Consider the following 23,845-nt stretch of genomic DNA (forward strand, 5'->3'; position numbering starts at 1 on the left):
AGAGGTAATATACACAAATTATTTACACAATAAGAAATGCGTACAGGGTAAGCTAGCGAGGGCCTCTCCAGAGCTTTTCTTTCTCCATGACACGGTGCAAGAATGTTATTCTTTTACACCCCTTCTCCCCCGGCTCTTCTCATTCGAAGCAGACGACGCGACAACGTTGCGCATGCGCAGAGAGCAGTGGGGGGTGAAGCGGCGGCAGCGGCGCTGGCAGCGCAGACGGCGCGAAGCCAGTGGTCGCGTGTGGCTGGTGTCTGCGTGTTCGCAGCCTTTTGGTGACGCCGCGGCTACGCGAGCGTGCCTGACGACAGCGTCGAGCGTTCGGCGGCAGTCTGCAGCGCAGTCTGGTCCGGCGCAGATCACGACGAGTGTCGAAAACGCGTGAGGTATGGCGTCTGGTGGCGGCGGCGGGAAGAGAGGCGCAAAGCGAGGTGGCGGCGGGCCCCCAGGTCCCAGCCGAGGCCCTGCGCGCGGACGGGGACGGGCCAGAGGTGAGCTCACATCGCTCGAATTTTGAAAGGGCACTCGATTATGCAGTACTACTCCTGCGCTTTTACAGTAGTATACGCACGTCGTGCATGTGACGCTGTTATCTGTGCCCGCGTTGCCGCCGTGTTGGGAGTGTCTCGCCTCATGTTACAGATTTCATTTTTTTTCCTGAACGTAGCATGCCGTTAAGTCGTCGTTAGTAGTCATAACTTCTGTAATGGACAACCTGATGTTAGTGATTGTTAACAAAGTCCTTGTTAGTAATAACTGCTTCTTCGACGAAGAGCAAAATGTTGGTGGTTGTTTAGTCTTGTTTGTACTGCGGCTGCAGAAAAGCAACAACAAAAAATTTAAGCCTCGTCTAGTGGTGCCCTGTCACGCGCATTCGTATGCGAAAATGTCGTTAAACACTTTACAGGCGTCTTCTGCAGTGCTTCGGTTCCAATAATATAATTTCAGTAAGCGAAGCCTGGCCCCGCACTTATTTGTCAACAGCCATGCCATGTCTGGAAAGCGCTACTCGGCGTGGGCCCAACTCTAAATGCTTTTCCTGGGGTGAATAACCGCGTTAACCTCTTGTCACTGCGCGTAACCAGTAGGGGTTTGATGTCTGCAACGTTTTTTAGATAATACTTGAACTGACAGTCGGCACAACTGTTATCGCGATGTGAGACTTCGGGAACTACATCGGTTCGGGATGTTAATATGGCGGCGGTTTGTCTCCCTCCCAAAGGGGTCGGGCGCGGTGCAAAGTGATACGCCCGTTTCAGTGCCCGTTAGTACTATGCGCTGTGGCCTGTTGCCGTGTATGGTTAATGTTAATCGTTCTTGTGTTCTGCCTGTAAGGTTAATTACCCGTCAACTCGATTACAAGGTGTTTCGTCTGCTTAGTGTGTTACCGGGCGGCGTGTTTTCGAAATCCAGCGAGTTTTAGCACCGCCGTACTTACGGTAGGTAAACACGGTAGGTGTACGGCAACCGCCACTGTTCGGAAAATGTGGCTATAGGCAAGCCTGACAACGGTAGCAACGGCAACGCGTTACCGTATTTGCCGTACGGCAAGCCGCTACTACAATTGTCCACTGAAAAGTATTCACAGCGGCGGTAACATGAATGTTGACAGTCTCTTCAGCTTTGTTGTCGTCGTAGCGTAAACACCTACCTGAATTTGACAGTTTGTTTCGCAGTTCGTCGTTTGTAGAGTTCAGCTGCTTCGATACGTACCCGTGACAGCTGCGCGGCCAGGAACGCTCCGGCCAGCTGTAGGTACGTTACTGTCTGGTTTGGGTGTGGTGTTTTCCTAGACTTCTTCGACGTTTTCTTAGACTGTTGAAGCTGAAACTTTCGCGTAGCCGAAGGGCGAAGCCTTAGGTGTCGGTTGCTCGCGCGTGTGCTTGAAAGAGTGAGGTGTAAGGACGTTGTTTGGGTTCCATAGTTTCGGTTTTGGAACGACCCCGAAGCCCCTTCCCTCGATATGTTCTTGTTCTTACCCCCTTGAAGGAAGGCAGCATGAAACAAAGATAAGGGGGTGGGGGTAGATTCGTTCATCCATGCACATACTCGTACACCTTGTGGTGTCTGAGAATGAGAAGTCTGCATGAAGGGTGTTCAAAGGCAGAGCCAAGCAAAATCGTCCCTTGCCGATGAATGTTCGGAGGTTCAGAGCCTAGAATAAAAAAATCGCATGAATATTCATGACTGGGAGTCCAACCTGCGGTGGCGTGAACAGATCAGCTTCAAAGGCCGCCGCGAAAGACCACTGTAGGCGCTGCAGCTGGACCAGCCTCGTGTTAAGGGAGAAGACGCGGGGCTAAAATAGTGGTTTTCGAAAAAAAAAATTGTTTTTAAGTTCGGGTTGTTTTGGATTGCTGGCTTGCATAATGAAGAATATTCTCACCAAGTTTGGATGATCTCTGACCAGTAGAAAAGAAGAAAGGCGTGTAAGAACGCTTTTCTCAAGGTGTGGCCGCAGTGTCGGCAAAAAACCGAACGCAAAGTGAATGCTCATGTTAGAAAGTTTATTTTGCGTGCTTTTTAGTCGCGGAAGACCTTTTATCGAGAACACGCAAGGCCAGTAATGAAAAACTAAAAAAGAAAGGCATATTTCTGGCCATAGCAACTGCAGAGTGGATGACATACTGAAACAGGAGCTCAGATTGTTGAAAACATACCACGCGACCATCCAACGCTATTTCTGCGCCATTCAGAGTTGCTCCTGCTTAGTTGTGTTCGACACTTGCGATGTGTTACCTTTGCTTCCTCCTGTGAGTTTATTGTGATCAGCAAATGGCCGGTGGTGTGGCCAGAAGATGCCCGCAACGAAGGCTTTGACTCGGAGAAGCTTCGAGAAGGGAAAACTCGGCACAAAAGCGAGAGGCCTACTCAGCATGGGCGATTGCCAGCAAGTGAGCGCCTGCTTGTGCGTTCACCAGTCCCAAGCCTGCCGCTGGCGACCAATGCGAACCCTTTGAGGTGCAATGATGGCTCCTCACCCAAAGACTGAATTTGCACCACTAAGAACCGTGGAGACTGCAGCAGCCGTGGCTGTACTAGAATCTAATGAAGGTGCACGTGGTATCAAGAGAGTGTTTGACAAGCTGGAACTTGAGTCCATACGATGAAGCATGTCCAGCAAACAACCCATCAAAATATTTCATGAGCGAAGGCAAGGGCGATGGACAGCTATAAAGTAAAAAAAGAAGGCTTGAAACATTTGCAGCAGAGAGCGTCGTGCTGAAGAGGAGGGCGCGACGTATAGAGTAGGGCACTTAAATTTTTTTCCCCAAATGCCATGTTCTGAAATCTTTGAACCCGTTTTTCTCAGTTTGCACTTTTTGGGAAAACAAAACCCTTAGAAAAACTAATTTCCAAACTGCATCGTCAAAAGCTGCTTTTGAGATGGTTTCTGGACTGAAATTTTTTCAGGAACGAAACAAGGTACTTTTCAGGTCGCTAATTATTTTCTAAGACAAAATATTTTGAGATGTATGGCATATGACAACAATAAAATTAAACTTTAATGTTTTTAGAGTGATCACATTTTTACAGAAATGGTAAAAATATACCTGGAAGATATCTAATCACTAACAATGAAATGATAGTTTTCCTAAGCTGACACACCTGACTGCTCAATATGACACCTATAACTTTTTTTCTGTTTGAGCAAGGGAACTGAAATTTTGGATATAATCTAATGAGAAGATAGAACATCCCTAAAAATTCTATCATGATTGGTGCAGTAGTTCATAAGTTGACTCTTCAGCCTAGAATCTTCCCTTGAACTGCAGCACACACTTGCGCTGTGCATTGCAGAGCGTCGCCTTCATCTGCTCCGCACTGCAGCACTGCCTGCTCACCGTAGTCTTCTACATAGCACAAATTATTTCGCACCGATTTGAATGTAGTGAACATACTCTGAATTCTTTTTTTTTCTACTGTGCTGTGCATCATTCTAAAGAGGGAAAGTGCCGATAAAATTTAGTGTTTCTACTCATTCAAAGCAGTATCAAAATCAGATTTTCGGTTGCCTGTTGTCTTCCCCAGTGTTGCGCATGCGACATCACCACACATACCAAGTGTCCCAGCTACCGTCAGTCGAAGATTAAAAATATACCAATGCAAAATAGGTGGAGGCAGCTTCAGCCATGTTGTGGACCATTTTTCGTACTTTGTTGTTTTGAAAAATTTCATTTTTAGTGCCAAGAAACAGTCCTGTTTGTTAGTTTTTATTTTTGTGCGCGCTATAGATTTTTATATTTTTTCAGTGAAAAGACAGCAAACGTGAGCATGCGCTTGCTCGCCACGACAGCAGTGCTTTCAATTCCAAATTCGTAACCGCAGCAGTGTTTGATGGTGCTGCAGGACATGAAGTGAGTGAAAAAAATGAAGTGGGCGTTAGCGACAAAATTGAATGTAAGACCTGATCTAGCCACATTTAGTGCGGAAAAAAACACCAGGCATGCTAGTTCCTGATGGCTGTAGACCTCCTGCATGTTTGCAAAGTGGCAATGCACTCGGTGGGCTCATGGAGGCTTATTGGTGCTGCTTTTCCTTTGAAATTAGATTAGTGGTTAGGTGCTTTCAACTTCGCAGTTCTGCTCAAAATACATGGGCGTGCAGTGACCATGTACAATGCATTCCATGAAATGCTTCAGCAATGTGTATTGTATGCGTGGTTAGTGGTAAGCAGAGAGCATTGCTGCCTCTGAACTTTGCGAACAAAATCGCCAGCCTGAGACACTTTGTCTACTATAATAGCCAACAGAAGCTTACTTGGGGCAATGGGTTAGACAGCGCTGGTATAACCTAGATCGAGCAGATGTGCGCTTGTCGTTTATGGGTGAACCTGCCGCCCAGTATACATTGTTAGCGCTGCATGTAACCCCAAATCAAGGACTCTGCTGAACTGGGTAGTCTTCTCACGCGTGGAGATGCTTCCGGAGTCGTGTGCATTTCTGCGTGGGTGTAGGGAATGCCAGCACAGCAGCTAATTATTGTTCCAAAGTGAGGCTGCGTCCAGACTGTACAGGAATTTCCACTGCATGTGGAAGCTTGACACAGGTTTTTCAACTCGTCTGTTCAGTTGAAAGCACTGCTGTCGCGTCGTACAAGCGCAAGCTCACGTTTGCTGTCTTTTCACTGTGAAAAAATAAGTGAATCTATAGCACGCACCAGAGTAAAATTGACGCAGGGGTTTTCAAACTTGTATGTTCAGTTAATATTATTTGGTATACCTCGACCGCACTGCTTCGGTCGGCAATTTCTGTTGGTTTACCCACCACATGAGTAGGTCGGTGAGCTGTGGAGGCGTTTGAATGAGATGCAACGGCCGAACTAAGCATATACAGCTTGCCTGAAAACTACATGTGCTGGACTTGGCTAGGCATGCTTGCAGTCATTCTCCCATGCTTTGCAGTACCATTTATCTGCATTATCATGAACTGTGAAAAACAAAAATCTGGTTTGCAATCACAGCCCGTTTTGTGAAACAATGTGAAATTGCATCATGCATTAATTGTGCTTTAAAATACATCTCAATCACACAAAGGTAATTGTGTTAGAATGACAAATTTAGCAAACTTCTCTCCACAAAATACTTTTGCAAGTCTTATAGTTTGAAGTAATACCAAGTGAACCTGGTTTTACATGTTATATAACTGCCACAAGTGTTAAAGCATGCCATGCTAGCCACAAAAGAAAGCGTTGCTTAGATGCGAGTGATCTGGCTGAATTCCTGTGCGCACCAAAACAGCAACGCAAGGTAATAACGTGTATGTACAGCTAAATAATCTTATTTTGTTATATTATTTTCATTGACATGCTGTTGTATCGGTACATGAGCATAACAGCCTTCTGCTACCTGAAATATCAGCAATGTAGTCGGTGGCAGCCAGCGTCGAGATGCGGCATTCATGCATTACTATCGTGGCCCATTGGCTACTGCTGTATTTATCTGCTACGGACCTGCTGATACTTACTTAATATCCCCTTTTGCACTACTCAGTAAATTCCGCAGTGACACAACTGGTCAGTGCTGTCTCTGTTGTATGTGGTTGTGCTTCAGTTGTGCAGTCGCGGCAGTAGCTCCTGTAGGCACAGGCAGGCAGAACCTGTTTTGACTGCTGCACTAAAGTCTTGACTGACATCGGTGCCACCGCATCTTTGTGGCGTCGCATCATCGCGGTGTATCTGCAGGCTGAAACACTAGACTGTTCCTTGTCGGATGACGGCATTCAAAACTGCCAGTTTTTCTGTGGCCGGACAGACAAAACACCAGACCGGCAACTAGGAACGCTGCTTTTTTTCTGTGGCGCTCTTGCTGTTTTGTGTGCTGAATGCAGCCCGGTCATAAGCGTTATTTTTAATATCGCCACTAGCTCCCACTTGATTGCTTTTGCCCCGCCTGGCCCTGCCCATGAATAATTCATCCACTGAGGTTCGATTTGCAACTTCCATTTGTTGCACCCTGTTATGTCTATCCTGGGTCTTTGCCTTCCTGGCTTTCCCGCACACAGGTCGGTCATTGCCTTTCTTTTTTTCTTCTCGTCTTTTGCTGACAATAATGGATGGGAACAGAGCTTGAGGTGTGACTGCTCACTATTACCGTCATGATGGGCATCGAGCCCTATGCGTTCACCTTGTACTGGGGGAAAGCCAGCGACGACAGCAGCGACTCGGCGGGCTCACCGGACTTTCCCAACAGCGGCGGAGACGACTGCATCCCGTGGTGAGTAATGAGTGCTTGATTACATTCATCTTAGGTACTAGGCACGAACACACAGAGCCACAAGGAAGGATACGGGACAAAGTACACTTACAACTGCTTTATTCACAGGAGCTCATAGGAGCGTGACGGGAAGCTCTGGAATTACTTGAGGCTTTTTTTTATCGGAGAGAAAGGAAGTTTGTGCGCCAGCGATCCATCCTTATCTTTGTATAAGGCTGAGAGTAAATTTTTAACCAGTGCACTTGCATGTTGATCTTGTTCTGATTGTGTTCTTTGTGCCTAAGACAGCTATATGAGTGTGTATGGTGTGCCTCCGAATAAAGCAGTTGTAAGTGGCGCTTTGTCCTGTATCCTTCCTTCTGTCTGTGTGTATTCGCGCCTAGTACCTGAGATTTAATTGTGATCAGCTCGCCCAAGGAGACGTTCTTTGATTACATTCGCATTGTCAGTCATGAACTTAATGTTTGTGCACTAAGGCTGATAACAGATATCGCAGCTGTTCTTTCATGAAGGCCTGTCTCATGTCTGCATAGTGCAAACGGTGCAAGACAGGATAGGGCGGACATGCTTGGGCTCCTTGTCATATTTTACATATGCAGGTGCAGTTGTGGCCACTGCGAAGAAACAGCGACACTCTGGGAACGAGCCTGCTGCCGTGGCGTGCCAAGACAGCACTCTGTGTGGGGGTGCAGCATCCTGTGTTTGACAGCCTGTGTGCACCCCACAGGTGCTAAGGCTGCGTACATGGAGTTCCTGTATGGCTTTGGTAAGGGAGACTATGATGTCAACAGGCAAATGGCACGGAAGCATCGCGCTGCAGAAGCATGGCTTTATGCCCGGATATAACACTTGTTCTTTTCAGACAGTACTGCTACATAGCCTACCAGCTGTTCACATGCTGTATTTGGGGGCATAGTGGGCAGAGGAAACAGTGATGCTGCAAGCCTGCGTCGTCGCTCGGGTCAGGCGCCATTTCCAGTCTGCCAGCTACTTAGGGTTCAGGCACTTTTCTCTTCAGTTCGAGGTTAATGTCGCTTCTTTGTGTGCTGACCTCGCATTTTTATCACTGTGCCTGGCACCCTGCATATAGAGGTGCATGTTGATGCCCTTTCTTTTTATGGGGCCAGAGCATAGAACGTTGTGGGATGTCGTTTCTTCCGAAGGACGAATCCCAACATAAAAACGTAACAACAGTTTATTCGATTGCCGATGGCAGCAGACGAGCTTACCGACACTACGCTCTTCTTGGTAGCGGAAGGTAGACTAGCGGTCTTTTCAGCCGGGCAGCCTGTTTTTGTAGCCACTTTCGGTGACGCATGCCTCGGGTGACTCATGACTCGGGTGACGCAGCAGTGGCGCTGTGTTTTATCAGGAACGCAGCCCAACGTGTGGCCGTGTTAGGCTGGGCAGGATGATAACAAGGCGGAGGCTGCGCGGAAATATGTGCAGAGTGTGTCGCAACATCGTTATTAAGACGAACGCAAAATTATCATTTTCTTCATCAGGCTTTACTAATGTTTTGTGCAATGTCATGAATAAATGTGCAAGGAATGGCATTTCATTGCTATGAAGTGCCAAAATATTGCGTACCTGTTGCTTGTTTTGAAAACAGGTGTGAGTGCTGACGCTCTGAATTGTTTTTATTGCAGTTGAGGAGCAGCATATCTTCTAGTGCGACAGCATTGCGCCAGCCGTACCAACCACGAGCAAGAATCTCGTCGTCTTGTGCTCTGAGCAACATGGGTCGTACAGTCTCTGCTGGTGGCTGTGACAGGAACAGCCACCTGCCAGTGCAGTGGTGCATTGCTTAACTGCTGCGCCACTGTGCTGGTAGTGGTATGAGGACTCTTGGGGATCAGTGAATGTTAAGAGAATGACCAATTCTGCATATATGTGCATTCACTTGCTAAATTATGTCATACCCTCAAGAAAGAGCTAAATGTCCCCTCCAATCTATGTTAAGCCCCTGCCAATTTTCCGCTTTTGCCTCCATGGGAACGCGGCCAGGATTTGATTCCACGTCTTGGCAGCCCAGTGTCTAACCCCCGAGCTACCACAGTGGGTGGTTGCCCCCAACTGAACTTATCAGTTTAATGAGGAAATGTGGACACCCGGCGCTGTGGCTCAGTGGTTACAGCGCTCTCTGCCAATTTTCCGCTTTTGCCTCCATGGGAACGCGGCCAGGATTTGATTCCACGTCTTGGCAGCCCAGTGTCTAACCCCCGAGCTACCACAGTGGGTGGTTGCCCCCAACTGAACTTATCAATTTAATGAGGAAATGTGGACACCCGGCGCTGTGGCTCAGTGGTTACAGCGCTCTCTGCCAATTTTCCGCTTTTGCCTCCATGGGAACGCGGCCAGGATTTGATTCCACGTCTTGGTAGCCCAGTGTCTAACCCCCGAGCTACCACAGTGGATGGTTGCCCCCAACTGAACTTATCAATTTAATGAGGAAATGTGGACACCCGGCGCTGTGGCTCAGTGGTTACAGCGCTCTGCTACTGAACCGGAGTACCCGGGTTCGAGCCTGGCTGTGGCGGCCACGTTTGGATGGAGGCGAAACGCAAAAAGGGCGCCCCTGTGCTGTGTGATGTCAGTGCACATTAAAGATCCCCAGCTGGTTGAAATTATTCCGGAGCCCTCCATTATGGCATCTTTCTTCTATTCTTATCTCACTCCCTCCTTTATCCCTTTCCTTACTGCACGGTTCAGGTGTCCACTGAGACATGAGCCAAATATTGTGCCATTTCTACTGCTCAGAAACCAATTTCTTTTCTCAAACATGGATCAGGCGGGTGTTGAGCTTGTACAGCCTTCCTGATTTTTGATAACATAGCGTGATCGTTGACCAAACTGCTGGTTAGTGCCTTATAACGGTGATAAGCATGCAACATAGCGAGAGTTAACGCACGTGCATGTAGGGAGAGCGTCACCTGCTATGCTGTTCTGTTCGCGAGGACACACGCCCTGCCACATTCTTCATCATCATCAGCCTGACTACGCCCACTGCAGGGCGCCTTTCCCATGTCTCTCCAATTAACCCTGTCCTTTGCCAGCTGCGTCCACCGTATGCCCGCAAACTTCTTAATCTCATCCGCCCACCTAACATTCTGCTGCCCCCTGCTACGCTTGCCTTCTCTTGGAACCCATTTCATTACCCTTAAGGAACAGTGATTATCTTCCCTTCGCAAAAAAACGGTGGACAGCAGAGCACATGTGCATAACTAAGATGTGGCACCGAGACGTTTGAAAGCTATGATGCTTTTTTTTATACCGTCTTGACGCTAAAGGTCTGATTAAAGAGCTGGTTGGTGCCCCTTTTATCGTGTTCCCATCTCGTAAAGGGTTGCTGAAATCAGAAGGTTCTCATTCCAGGCAGTGGTTTCCACGTGTGCTGCTGTATTTATTTCCTTTTACTCTTTTTTTTTCTTTAACTCTGCTTCTCCAACACAGCCTCCGGTAATAGGGGAAAAAAAGTGATAAAGCATGTCTCAGTGTTGCATCTTAGTCATGCACGTGTGCTCTACTGCCCGCCGGTCTTTTGCAAACAGATATTGCGGCAGGGCTTGTGTCCTCATGATTGGAGCGTAGCAGACTACTCAATCCCTTGGTACGGGTGCGCGCTCTCGTCATGCTGCAGGCTTATTACCGTTATAAGGCGCTGACCAGCAGTTTGGTCGACGCTCGCACTATACTATTAAAAATCAGGAAGCCTGTATTTGCTTTTAACTGGAAAATTATTTTGAATTAATTTGCAGCCTGGTGTAACTGCACTTGCAGTTTGTATAAATCTTATTGTTCACAAGTGATAGCGGCTGGTTCCTTTGAGCTGCGTTCTTTGTTTAGGCACATAACTACATAGATGTATGTGTGCTTTCAGAAACACTGTCTTGGCTGCTTCCCATTTACTAACTCTTGCCAGCTGTCACACCTCAGTATCTTGTTCTGTTTTGGTGAGCAATGGTCAGTGCTTTCGTCAGGTCGCTTCTACATAGACCCATTGTTTACATCGTTGGGCTTGGTAGGTGTTGGTGGAGAAATGTGCAGTGCCCGAAATGAGTTGTCTGCCGTCTTGCATGGCCATCGTGGTGGTTGCCAGTATTGGCTTCCAAAATGTTTTATTTTGGCTGTTGCCTTGGCTGCCACCCACATAACTGTAATGGCCTTTAATTCCCCGTTGTCTTCTCCTTCTTTGGTTGCGAGCTGTCCTGCTGTATCCACTTGGCTTTACTGTAACATTCAGTCCAGTCTTCCGCAACTGCAGCCCGATGCAGGCACACCTGTAGTACGTCACTCGTCATCTCAAAGTGGAAGCAGCTGGTTGCTTTGAGCTGTGTTTTTTCAAGTGTTGGTGTGTTACAGAGTAGTCTCTCACATTTTGAAGAGTGACTGGTTGGGTATGCCTGCATCTTCAAGTGCTCAGTGGACAATTCCACGGCTCAGCTTGGTTTGAGCATCCGCCGCTCATACGGGTGGTGCAAATTTCGACTCCCAGTGCACCGGCATTCGTTAGGTTGGGACAACCTAAAACGATTTGGCCAAAGCGTTGCCCTTGTGCCATAAAAATTCATAAGCCAAATCAACAGCTCCGCTCTGCTTGGACAAATGGTATAGGCTGCTTAAGGCATGCCACCTGAAGACTGCCTAGGTATTGTACTCGGCTTCTGGGGATTTGAAATGGCAGTGGTGAGATCTGATTAGGTCTTCCTTTGCTGGGGCCGCCGCGGTGGCTGAGTGGTTATGGCGCTCTGCTGCCAGCCCAAAAGACGCGGGTTCGATCCCAGCCGCGGCGGTCGAATTTCGATGGAGGCGAAATTCTAGAGGCCAGTGTGCTGTGCGATGTCAGTGCACGTAAAAGAACCCCAGGTGGTCGAAATTTCCGGAGTCCTTCACTACGGCGTCCCTCATAGCCTGAGTCGCTTATGGACGTTAAACCCCCATAAACCAACCACATAGAGAGGCACAAATAAGCTTAATGTATTGGTTCATCTCGCAGCTTGAAAGCCGAGGTATGAAAAACTCCTCACCAACCTGCACTTCTGCAGTATGTATAATGCGGCCAAGCTGCATGGCTAGCACACTACGTTGGGTGCTTTATGCTGTAGCCTGGTGAATCTGATCGCCCGTTACCTACCAAGTTCACCGCGGCACCATTCAGTTCAGCCACCAGCAGAGCCTGCCATTGCTCAAACAGCTGCATGTACAATCTCAATTTTTCTGTCCTCCCTTGTCAAACGGTCCACATTTATTGCAGTGCAGCTGTATGCGTGCCTGTTTGCCATGTAGGCCATGACAATGGCAGGCATTGAGGTTTATGGTAATGTTTGCCATTATGTTCATTTGCTTGGATTAGACAGCATATCGAATTTCTGTTAAAAAACTAAGAGTTATCACTGTTTACATCGTGCCAGAGTGTGCAATTAACAAGACGGGGTGCATGTGAAACTGCTTAAATTTTAAAGTGCACAAGTGGCAAAGGAACGAAACCTCATTGACAGCAGGCAGAAGGAAGCCCCACTGTTAGTTGTAGAGTGTGCACTGTCAGATCACTTGCACATTGTTGAATCCCTGGCACCGCAGTGATGCTACCACTGGACATCCAGAAAACGGGATGTCAGCAGGCAAGCGAAGTTTGCCAGCCAGGTTACCGCCTGCAAGTAACTGACTTTTCCAATTGTAATGGTGACCTTGGCTGCACACATGGCATCGGGAACAATTTTTTTCCTGACGTGACTGTATGTTGCAGCGCGCTCCTAACGAGTGAGCATGTGCGCTGGTGAGGGATATGACCTTCAAGATGTGCCAAGTGCCAGTCGTGTGCGTTTGTTCATTCAGGCTAGATCGTGTGTTTAGTGGGCCCCAGCCTAGTGACTGGGTGCAAGTGTGCCATCAAATTTTGTGTTGTACTGGGGAAATCGGGTACGGAGACATTGGGCATGATTTGCCAAGTGTTAAGGATGAAAGCATGTCAGAAGCTGCAGTTTTTAAGTGGCACAAACTCTTCAAAAATGGCCAAGGGAGTGTGGTGGGCGCCGTGCTGAACGGCTGTCGATGTCGAGAACAGACCACAGTGTGTGCATTCAAACCGTCATTGAAGTGTGTGAATGGCTGCAGATGAAATTGGCATAGATAAGATGACAGTGCATTATCACTGAAAATTTGGCGCTGGGAAAGATCTGCGCTAAACTCGCCCTGAAGTACTTGACGGATGAGCAAAAGAAGAGGTGAGTGCCTGCTAGTGATGACCTTTGGCAACGCGTTGAAGACTCCACTCCGGCTTTTTGGACAGCATAGTTATGGAAGACAAAACTTTGAAACAGTGGCTCACTTCGGCTTCACCTCGTCTAAAAAAGGCTCGAATGAGTAAATCCAGAGTGAAAGCCATGAGCATCGTTTTCTTATATGCTAAGGGGGTGGTCCACTACGAATTTGTACCCGAGGGACAGACAGTGAATGATGCTTTGTACTTAGAAGTGCTAAGAAGACTGAAGGGAAGGATCAATTGTGTGAGGCCAGCCATCGCCAGACATGGAAATTGGAAATTGCATCACGACAATGCAACCTGCCACACCTGCACCGAAGTCAGCGACTACCCGACTATAAACGGCATCACGACAATTCCGCAACCCCCTTACAGTCCCGACTTGGCGCCATCAGACTATTTCCTATTCCCAAAAGTTAAATCCTCCCCCAAGGAACACCACCATGGGCCCTAAGTGCCGTCAAAGAAGTTTGCACGAGTGCCGTTGAGGACTTTCCGGAATCTGCCTACCGGTGAGCCTTCGAGTCGTGGAAAAGCTGTTGGCAAAGATGTGTCGACGCTCAAGGGATGTACTTTGAAGACTTTTGAGGCGTTGTACCAATATCTCTAATAAATCTATTTTTCCCTATACCTTTTATACATATCCTGCAATAAACTTGCATTCTGTATGGACGGGTGCCTGGACATCTATTCCTTGGTCACTGCAAACAAAATGCAGTACATTTCATTTCACAGCACATTCCTTTTGCTAGTTTATACCCAGTTTCATACATAGCTGGCAATGCTGCCAAAGCTAGCTCGCGTGTTCCCGTAGGCTAGAAGTCCATGCCCAAAAAGTAGTTTGCCATACAACCCCACTGATCAGACATATTTCGTTGCAGCAAATAATAAGGAGCTGAATGGCAAACTCCTGCACTTTTACCTCTTGCCACATTTTCGTCTTGCGACTCATTGAGGTTTTGAGAACTAAAAACGATGTTGTATGCTATACGGCTCGTAGGGCAAACCACTCATGTTCCATCCGCACCTATAAAGTAGTTCACACAGTGCAAATTATAGGCGGAAAGCCTAAACACTCGAGCACTTAGTTTCAACCGCGATTTTCAGTGCTACGACTGATTTATACCGCTCTTTGTTTTTGTCCAAACACTAGCTGAGGCTTCGAGACTGATACGGGGTGGAGTAACATGGTTTCGCGGACGTACTACTTCCACAGCCTCCGTAGCATTTACTGTTATGTATGAAACTGAGTATAGGCATTCCTATATACAGGGTTGGTCTAAAGTTCCCAGGCCACAGGATCGGTGCTTTAAGCGGGTAGTTACGGCACCCTCGAAGCTGAAAATCTCTATAGAATAGAAGCACCATCCTCACCTTTGAGAAACTTCATGGCTTTATTGCTGTCACCAGTTCTTGGATATGCTGCTGAAAAGCAGAACCTGTGGCCAGGGAACTTTTGACCAACTTCCTGCCAGTCGCAGAAAGAGCCCTGAAGCAGTGGTGGCACAGGTGCCAAGGCAATTGGGGACACCAGTGCTGATTCAGTAGTTGAGGAAATGGTCGGCAATGGTGTTGAGGCACCACGAGGCCTGAAGCTGGTAGGCGATAGTGCCTCACTGTGCATCATGGCTTGCTTGGAGACTTCCTCTGCTGGAAGTACCCATTCCTGGAGGGCACACAGTGCAGTCTTGGGACACCTGTGCAACTGCCAGTGTTGAGAATTATTACTAAACGCAGTTGTGCCGCTATGCAAACATATATTTGAAGTACTGCAATAGTTTAGCACAGAAACTGGTTGCGTTGTTCATGTACTTCCACTTCGACGAACAGTGGCACCCCTTGGTGCCTTGGTTTGCACGCAGCCACTCCTCTGTGGTGTGTATTGCAAGTGTGCACTGGTTCCTAAAGGGAGGCATGTGCATTGCACAGAATATTTGTACTGTTGTGAAGTAAACATGGGTACAATGGAGCCGATATCGTCACTTCCAGGTGGTTGCAAAACCATTTGGACTCTAAATAATTTAGTAGCAACTCTAGATACCTCCTGAACACTTGGCCCACCCAGACAAACACCAAGTTTACTCTTGTGAAACGTTGGCTGAACATAGAGGCTCTGCCCTCATGTTACCTTTTTGTGTTTTGACAAGTCCCATCTTCCCACCCCCATTCTACTTGTAATAGGCATCTGTGTGCTTGAAAGCAAATAATATTGTTAAAATGAAATGGCTCATAAAGGTTAAGTTAGCTACATGCAAGGCACATGTTGCTTGCAAGTCATCATGCAAAGCGAGTTCTCACCAGGCGGAGCAAGAGTAGTAGACTGCTCTAACACACTGGTTTTGGGTGCTGTCCAGCTGGAAAGAAAAAAGTATGGTTTTTCAAACCACCCAACATGTGCATCACACTGACAGAATACAAAACAAGTAATAGCATTCCTTACCCATGCTAAATGCTTTATGGCAAGTGTGGTGTGCACAAGTACTGGGTTTATTGTGCTTCAGGTATATGAGTAGCAAGTGATTGCCGTTCTTACCCGACTGCTAGCTAGGCTGCACTTTGAAACATATTGCCTATCTGGCATCATTGGAGCATCTTATAAGGGAGGAGCCATTCTACGCTGCATAAACAATATGTTGCTGTCATACATATGACCATAGATATAAGCAGCACTGTATAGGGAGCTCTATGCAGTGTTGTATGTTGGAAAAAAAAAAACTAGAAAGACCCGAAGGACGTGAGTTCGATCCTGGTTGTGGCAGTCGCATTTGATGGAGGCAAAATGCTGGAGGCCTGTGTGCTATACAATATCAATGCACCTTAAAAAGCCCCAGGTGACCGAGATTTCTGGAGCCCTCCATTACGGCGTCCGCCATAGTACATTTGTGACATTAAGCCCCATAAACCTAAACCTCAGAAGTAGAGAAATTCGCAGGTTTAAATGTGCGAGAGAAACCGCAAAATCATGGAAACTCTTATCACAGCTGCCAGACTGGTTAAACATCTGTGCATGCATGCCAAGAGTTTTTTTTTGTGATGGTGTGGCTTTTGGCATATATCATAATGGACTGTATGCTGTACGCTGGAATGCACAAATTACTGAGCAAAATTACATAACGCAATGCCTACTGAATATACACTAAACCAGTGCTGCAAATCGTTGCATTGTGCCATTAACTCTGCACCATGTCATGTCGCCTCGAATTGCTTAGTGTAAACATTCGCGCAAAATGCTGGACAAGTGAAGAGAGCCTGATATGGCTGCATCTTATCAAAACAAAAGCATCTTAGTTAGTTATCTGATACTGTCACTTACACTAATTTGATAATTGTGCTCATGCATGGAGTAGACAGTTCGTTTACACGTGGAATATAGAAGCCGATCTAATCAAAAGAAGCCACAAATTATGAGCACCATCAATAATACGCTCCTGAGCACAGCTTCTTTGGCTATGAGAAATGCTGGAGGAGAAGTCTCAGTTTAAATTTTTATGTGTGCTGCGAAACATCGCATGACTAGGACAAGAGCCTTTTAGCGTCTCGCCCGTATGTGTGCGTGCCGAGGTCGGGAACGAGCCTGCATCTTTTAAGCACAGCAGTTAAATGTGAACCGCAGCCATACGTGGCCGTCAAACCACGACAAGGCCTCCCACGACAGTTAGGTTTCAGAATTCGACCTGTGCCCAACGTGATTGTATTGCCTTTTTCATTTGGCGTAAAGAAAATTGCCATTCATTGCAGAGGTACATCATGTATACGCTCACACCGATTGCTATAAGATGGAAACTTGCCTTCCCAGTGGGAAAAAAAGTCTCAGCAGGGACTTCCGACGAAGCCTCAGGTGCTTGACATTCATGCCTGACTGTCAGACGAGCACTGGGTTATAGGAGTAAGGGGTAGGTGAGAAGTGTCGACCACAAACAGACTTTGGCGGGTGGGCGACGCTGGCAGTCCGATGTGCTTCATTCAGGCAGCTCACTCACCTGTCTTTAGGAATAACATGCCGGAATTCAACACCTTGCCAGTCACTGGCTTTAATGTGGCAGTTAATACAGCAAGGCGCATTAATTTCAGGCGAACGAAAAAGACTGCAGATGACTCTGCAACTACCGACAGACCAGTTCAAGCTGGTTGGTTCGTGACTTTATTAGCCATTATCAAAACTGGCAAAGTGTTGGTCTGTCATCCGTCTACATTTTGAAAATAAAATGCAATGACAACTTCGGACAATAGGCACAGCAGGGTCTATGTGGGTACTTGAAGACCCTTGAAAATGAAAAAGTTTTTCCTTGGCAGCCCTTGAAAACCCTTCGAATTTTGAATCTGTTAAAGGGTGTAACGTTACCGAGACCGGAAGAGAACAGGAGTTGGTCAGGAAAGAAATGAGAGTTATAATATCTGAGCTGAATTCAAAGAGAAAAAATGGGCATTGATGGGACATCTAATACCCCTGTCACACATCAAGTTTCAATGGCCCTCGAGTCGAGGGCCTTTGAAATTCTCAAATCGCCATCGAACTCGTAGGAGTTGTGTCGCTGCTACACGGCAAACCTCAGTGGCCATTGAAATGGTTCTCATGTCCTACGCTAAGTTTGTGTGGCGTCGTAATTGCTTTCAATTTTGCGCAAATAACAAAAATATTTTATAAATCTACTAAATGCTGAAATACACACATACACGCATGTCGTTTAAAACCCTTTTAGTTGCACGTATGCGACAAACACCGCGCATTTTTCTTAGCGCCATTTACTGACAGATTTAGACACTGCTGTAGCCACTCTAATACAAGACGAGTCAAAAACAAGCCAGTTGAATTGTGTTGGAGCGCTGCTTCGTCAGGTTTAACACCTGGGAAATTGCCTTTATATCTGAAAAACAAAAGCTATTTGTCTCTTGAAACTTTATGCAAGGGTAAGAATGGGCAAATTGAAGGCGGATACAACAGTTTAGAACACGATATTGCTTTGAGGGATTAGCGACCAAACTGTTATCGCTGTGAAGCGGGCGGGCAGGGCGCCGCCATATTGTCAACACTACGTACGCAAGCAACGTAAAGACCACAATATAAAAATTAATGCTCTTAAAGCCACACTGATACAATTTTAAATTTACTGTAAAGACTGCTTGCATTAAAGTTTAGCCGAATAATGTTTGTTCATGCTTTTGTGCCGTGAATGTATCTTGTGCGAAAATGTGCTTGACGCCGTTCGAAACAATGCTAGCAACCTTGGGCAGCACTCGAAGGCCCTCGAAATCTCGATGGAGTTCTGCGCTGCTCCGTTGACTCGATGGCCATTGAAACTGCCCATGTGGCAGCACTCGATCGCCTTTTGAGTCTTTTGGTTCGAGGGCCTTCGAAATGCCCGTGTGACAGGGGTATAATGCGAAGCGAAGATATCCAATGGCCCCCTAGAGGTAACAGAATGGACTCCAAGAGAAAGCAAGTGCAGTCAGTAGGGGGTGGTGGAGTGTCAGGTGGGCAGATAAGATCGGGAAGCTTGCACCGATGAGGCTGCAGCTGGCACAGGACAGGGTTACTTGAAAGGAAATGAGATAAGCCTTTGTTGGTCATTTCGCATAGTTTTTCTTGTGAACGTCATCCCCAAGTCCGTGTGGCTCATTTAATGATATTCAGCCATTTGTTGGATGATTCAGATAACATTTTTTTTTGATAAACATCTCCTAGGGAAACTAGTTTTTGTCATCGTTGCTACTACTGCCCTCTAAGCTACTTCAGTCTCCAAATTGATCAGAGTATAGGTACTCGATCTGGCAACACCTTATAAGCTGCAATGCAAACAAACCCCTGGGTTATCCAGCGATTTTTCAAACTGCACTAAAAAGAGCAAACTTAGCCAGTCTGGAAGCAGTGGAGTCGCATTTTTAGGGGTTCCGGCAAAATCTGCTTCTACTAAATCGATTGTGAACTCCCGAGAACATTCTTCATATAGAAAGAGAGTTGAAGTGTAGTTCATTCTGAGCCAAGGGTATAGGAGCATCTTGCAGGGATTCAGCATGAATAAGAAATTTGCAGCGGAAAATTTTGGAGGAATTTTTGGATATCGCAGCAGATTGTGTGTGCTGCTGTAGACAGAGCAGGTGGCATCCTTTCTGCAGATCACAGAGGAATTGCAGCTGTCGTTAGGCTTCTGCAAAACATCATTACTCATTACTACGTTTTTTTTTTTTTTTGAAGCTTGGAAAGAAGCATGAGGTCAAAAGTTCAAGGAGGCAGATGTATAGAAAGGAATGTTGGAAGCAGCTTTTCCGAGTTGGAATAGTTCAGACTTTATAAAAGAACAGAAGCTACTAATGACTTGACATGGGCGATAACGACCAATGGTTTGATGAGCGCAGTTAAAGACAGTGCAAGCCATTCTCAGCCCTAATGTTGAACTGGAAAAAGAGGAAGCTGAGCTTTGGTAAAAGCTGTGAGTGAAGAGCGACTTGGCTCGTGTGGTTTAGTTGGTAGAAGTACCTTGTGCAGTAGGCTATATTTCTGGTGTGTAGAAAATAATTGTTTTGATAAGTGGCTTCGTTTATTGATCCTTGCAAAAAAATACTGCCGAGTCATTGAAAGTCGTCAAAAACCCTTGGATTTTGGAGCTCGGAACCAGCATGAACATTGACGTGCTGCAGAAATGTGTACGCACGAATTGTGCTTACAATAGGCGACGGATAACTGCGCCTTTCCTCCACCCTGTTCTCTGGTGGGGCTCCCTTAGAAGTCTATGCACTGTGTTGGACCTACCTTTGTCTTTTCTTTTTTCATGCTTAACTGAATGGCACAGGTGATCTGTCCTCCAGCCCACGCAGCCAGGTTTTCATGTGCGTTAATGTGGCCATGTGTCAATGTGCACTGGTAGAGACATGGGCACTGCTTATTTTATTCCGCGGCAGCGGTGGCTCTGTGGTTATGGTGCTCGGCTGCTGGCTCGAAAGACGCGGGCTTGATCTCGGCTGCGGTGGTCGAATTTCGATGGAGGTGAAATTCTAGAGGCCTATGTATTGTGCGATGTCAGTGCACGTTAAAGATCCCCGGGTGGTCGAAACTTCCGCAGCCGTTCACTATAGCGCCCCTTATAGCCTGAGTTCCTTTGGGACGTTAAACCCCCATAAACCACGCTTTTTCTATTCCGGTGAGTTTAGGACTAGGTGCAGACATGAGACATTTTGGAAGATGTCCTAGCATACAAGCTGCAGAATCGCTTTCTGCATTAAACATCGCATTTTCTTAAATCTGTTCCCCCTTCTCAGTCGATATCTTTATTCACTATGTATTCTTGGAGCCTTTTTGTTTGAGCAGGCTTAGTGACCCTTTGTATGCTTATAAGTGTTCAGTGCGTTTAAGCGAATCGGCAGAGGGGGAGTAGAAATGTAAGGATTTTTTTCCGCGGTCTGGGAAAAAAATTTTTCTTTGACTACAAAGCTACCTGTGAAAGCACTTTCACTTTTCCTTCCTAATGAAATAAACTAAAATATAACTTCCCTTTGTTGCTGTATATTCTAGTAATTGTGTCCACACTTCAATGGCAGACATTTGGCTTCTATTGCAGAGGATGTCCCCCAAGTCAGCCAGGAACCCCCGCGGCCCGGGGCAGCAGAGCAGGAGCCATCCTTTGCACAGGCGATGCTCCAGCGGGCTCAGCAGCAAGCCCAGACGCAGGAACAATCATTCGCACAGGCAATGCTCCAGCGGGCTGAAGAGCAAGGCCAGACACAGCGTGGGGGTGCTCGCAGGCAGCGGGGTGCCAGGCACGCACCCACAGCTGCTCAACCTGCGGTGGCTCTACAGCCGCCGGTCACTGCACCCGCGGGTGCTGTAGCGGCCGCCGGAGAACCTCTGGAGTTGAGTGCCGTACGCAAAGCCCTGCCGACAGCAGCTGTTGTTCCGCGACGCACTACTCCATTTCCCCAGCGACCACAGCATGGCAAATTGGGGCGCCCTATAAGCCTGTTTGCTAATCACTTTGAAATTGAGCTGCCAGACGGCAACGTGTTCCACTATGATGTGGCAATCCTGTCGTCGTCCAAGAAAGAGGAGGCCAAGGCTCCTGACGAAAAGAAAATGCGTTGCCTGAGCACACGCATTAACAGGCTCGTCATACAAAGCCTTGTCGACAAATATCGGGGAGAGCTAAAGAATTGTCTCCCGGCATTCGATGGCCGGAAGAACTTATACACACGGAAGGAGCTTCCGTTCAGGGAACGAACATTCAAGGTTCCGTTCAAAGAGGATGAGCGAGAACAGGAATTCATTGTTGTCATTCAGTATGCAGCAACGGTGAACTTGGATGCACTGCATGCAGTGTACGATAGAAGGGTGCGCGTTGTGCCACAAGAGGTGATTCAGGCACTTGATATCATCATGAGGCACGGCCCCTGCATCACGCTGACGCCCGTTGGTCGGTCAATCTTCATGCGGCCACCTCAAGGTGCCGACCACTCCCTCGGTGGTGGTCACGAAGTGTGGTTCGGCTACTACACCAGCGTCCGCCCCGCTCAGTGGAAGCCTATGCTCAACGTTGACCGCTCGGCAACTGCCTTCTACGAGGCCATTCCGGTTATCGAGTTCATGGGAAAACTGCTTGAAATGGAGCCACAGAGTTCCAGGAGGCTCGATGCATCACAGTGCAGTAAGCTCTCCAAAGAGCTGAAGGATTTGAAAGTGAAGGTCCTTCACTTGAATTATCCTCGCAAGTATAGGGTCACCAAAGTGACCCAGCAAACAGCTCAGGAACTGTCGTTCCTATTGGAGGATGGCGAAAGAAAGACTGTAGCTGACTACTTCCGTGAGAAGTATCCAAAATTCATGCGCTTTCCTCACTTGCCCTGCATTCAGTCTGGCACCTTGCAACGGCCTGTCTACCTTCCACTCGAGGCGTGCCACATAGTAGAGGGCCAGCCGTACAGAAAGAAGCTCAATGAGAGCATGACAACTCAGATGATCCGGCGCACCGCGCAGCCTCCGCAGCAGCGCTTCCAAAACATCGTGCAATCTGTCAAGGATGTGGTGCAGAAGAGCCGGCCCTACCTGGATGAGTTCAACATCAAGGTCAGCACGAATCCGACCCAGTTGAAGGGTCGTGTCCTGGATCCCCCGTCACTGGTCTTTGACGGGCAACAGCAGCTGCGTCCCCGCGATGGTGTGTGGGACCTAAGGGGCAGCAAGCTCTTGAGGGCCATGCCCGTTGAGAACTGGGCATTGCTGGGTGTCAACTGTCGACTGCAGAAGGGTGACATTGACAACCTGATAGGAATGTTCAAGAATGTTGGTGGTGGGCTCGGGATGCGCGTCAGCAATCCTGTGCTTGTTGCATGTGAGGACATCCGCCGCCGGCCAATTCTGCAGGTTCTAACGGACTTGAAGGCAAAAAATGTTCAGCTCATAATTGTCGTGCTCGGGCGCCAGGCGTCCTATGCCGATATCAAGGAGGCAGCTGAGGTGAAGCTGGGGATCCGCACCCAGTGCATCAAGGAGCTGAATGCAGTGCGCAAATGCAACCCTCCGCTGATCACCAACCTCTGCCTCAAGATAAACGCCAAACTTGGCGGGACTAACAACGGGCTGCTGAACGCAGAGAAGCCGGAAGTGTTCAAGCGACCCATCATCATCATCGGGGCAGACGTCACCCACCCGGCACCTGGAGACAGGTGAGAATGGGGGTTTGAGGGTGTCCTTGGCTGATAACTGTGTAGTGAGTCACAGCATGGGAACGAAATGCACATGGCACTCAAAAGAAAGGCGTGGAGCCAAAGGAGTCTGACCGCTTGTTGTCTCATTGCAGTTTATACACTTATTACTGCAGTGATACCACTCTTGCACCAAATGCTCCAAACTTCGCCGAACTATACCCCATCTCATACGTAGCAGGCAACACTGCGGAGGCTGTGGAAGTAGTGCGTCCGCAAAACTGTATTACTCTGCCACGTATCATTCATTCCTCTTGAAACACCGGTGAGTATTCGGACGAAAACAAAGAGCTGTGTAAAACGGTGCGATAACATTGAAAATCGTGGTCGAAACTGATGCGCTGTCTGTTTGGGCCCTCTGGCTATAATTTTTGCTGACTGAACTACTTTTTGGGCATGGATCAAGTAGGAGTGATTCACCCTACTAGCAGTGTATCATATCGCCACCTGTAATTCTTTTTTCTCGAGATCTCGGCGAGTTGCAGGAGGAAAATGTGGCGAGAAGTAAAACGAAGTCAAGAGAGGCCAGTCACGATGCTTAAGGCTTGTCGCAACGAAATATGCTTACATTCATTTTATTTGTATGGCGAACTACTTTTTGGGCACGGACTTGACCTGCGCTAACAGGCGCGCTGGCTGTGGCAGCTGCTAGGTATGAAACGGAGTTTAGATAAGTTGTGCCATCCTGATGAAAATTGGGTAAATAACGCCAAACTGCTCCAAATTCTCTGCTTTAGACTTGAGCAGCTCTGTGCACCGGCTATCGAGGCAGCCATAACCTTAGTTGTCGCCGCTGTTTCAAAATGTCGTCTCTTGAAGCCTACTTATAATGAACACGTCACATGGCAGTTGGCTTTTGTGTTCCAAAATTTTCAGCAAATGGACTCGGGAACGAATGTTTAACATGGATTCCATGGTGGACTTTATGTGCCACATGCACGAACCACTCGGTGAAGTTTTGGCACGCGTTTTTGAGCCGTTCGCTCTTTTCTTTCTGAGTTACAAAACGTGAGCAGCGCATGCGTTGAGGCGGAGGGCGATCGACATCCTTGGGTTTGCATGTCTTTCGAGTTTACCTTTCTTCATCGTGGTTCCGACAGACGGGTCCATTAGGCCGAGCGTTGGTCAGACGATCAAAGCATTTTGGTGGTATAAGGGCAATCGATGTCCTC

The 23,845-nt window shown here is 47.5% G+C and overlaps 2 protein-coding genes across 2 annotated transcripts in view; both read left to right on the top strand.

Moving 5' to 3' along the window:
- The first annotated feature begins 206 nt into the window (after window positions 1-206).
- LOC144101097 (protein argonaute-2-like) overlaps window positions 207-23,845 on the top strand; it is a 33,472-nt gene continuing 9,833 nt past the window's right edge. Inside the window, exons 1-2 of the mRNA XM_077634111.1 lie at window positions 207-497; window positions 20,537-22,634. Of these exons, the coding sequence (XP_077490237.1) occupies window positions 395-497; window positions 20,537-22,634 (2,201 nt within the window). The 5' untranslated portion in view covers window positions 207-394. The remainder of the gene's footprint in view (window positions 498-20,536; window positions 22,635-23,845) is intronic.
- Window positions 497-8,679, top strand: LOC144101098 (uncharacterized). The gene is made up of 3 exons (XM_077634112.1): window positions 497-6,721; window positions 7,321-7,487; window positions 8,371-8,679. The coding sequence occupies exons 1-3, from the start codon at window positions 6,603-6,605 to the stop codon at window positions 8,391-8,393; spliced, it is 309 nt and encodes a 102-aa protein (XP_077490238.1). The 5' UTR covers window positions 497-6,602; the 3' UTR covers window positions 8,394-8,679.

The sequence above is a fragment of the Amblyomma americanum genome, chromosome 8 (assembly GCF_052857255.1).
Source record: "Amblyomma americanum isolate KBUSLIRL-KWMA chromosome 8, ASM5285725v1, whole genome shotgun sequence".
NCBI lineage: Eukaryota > Metazoa > Arthropoda > Arachnida > Ixodida > Ixodidae > Amblyomma > Amblyomma americanum.

Bases quoted from the DNA above. Each gene is read 5' to 3' on its own strand.
- LOC144101098 (XM_077634112.1), top strand. From the start codon at position 6,603: ATGATGGGCATCGAGCCCTATGCGTTCACCTTGTACTGGGGGAAAGCC. The intron at 6,722-7,320 runs GTGAGTAATGAG...TTACATATGCAG, and splicing joins GGAGACGACTGCATCCCGTG to GTGCAGTTGTGGCCACTGCG. The intron at 7,488-8,370 runs GTAAGGGAGACT...TTTTTATTGCAG, and splicing joins GGAGTTCCTGTATGGCTTTG to TTGAGGAGCAGCATATCTTC.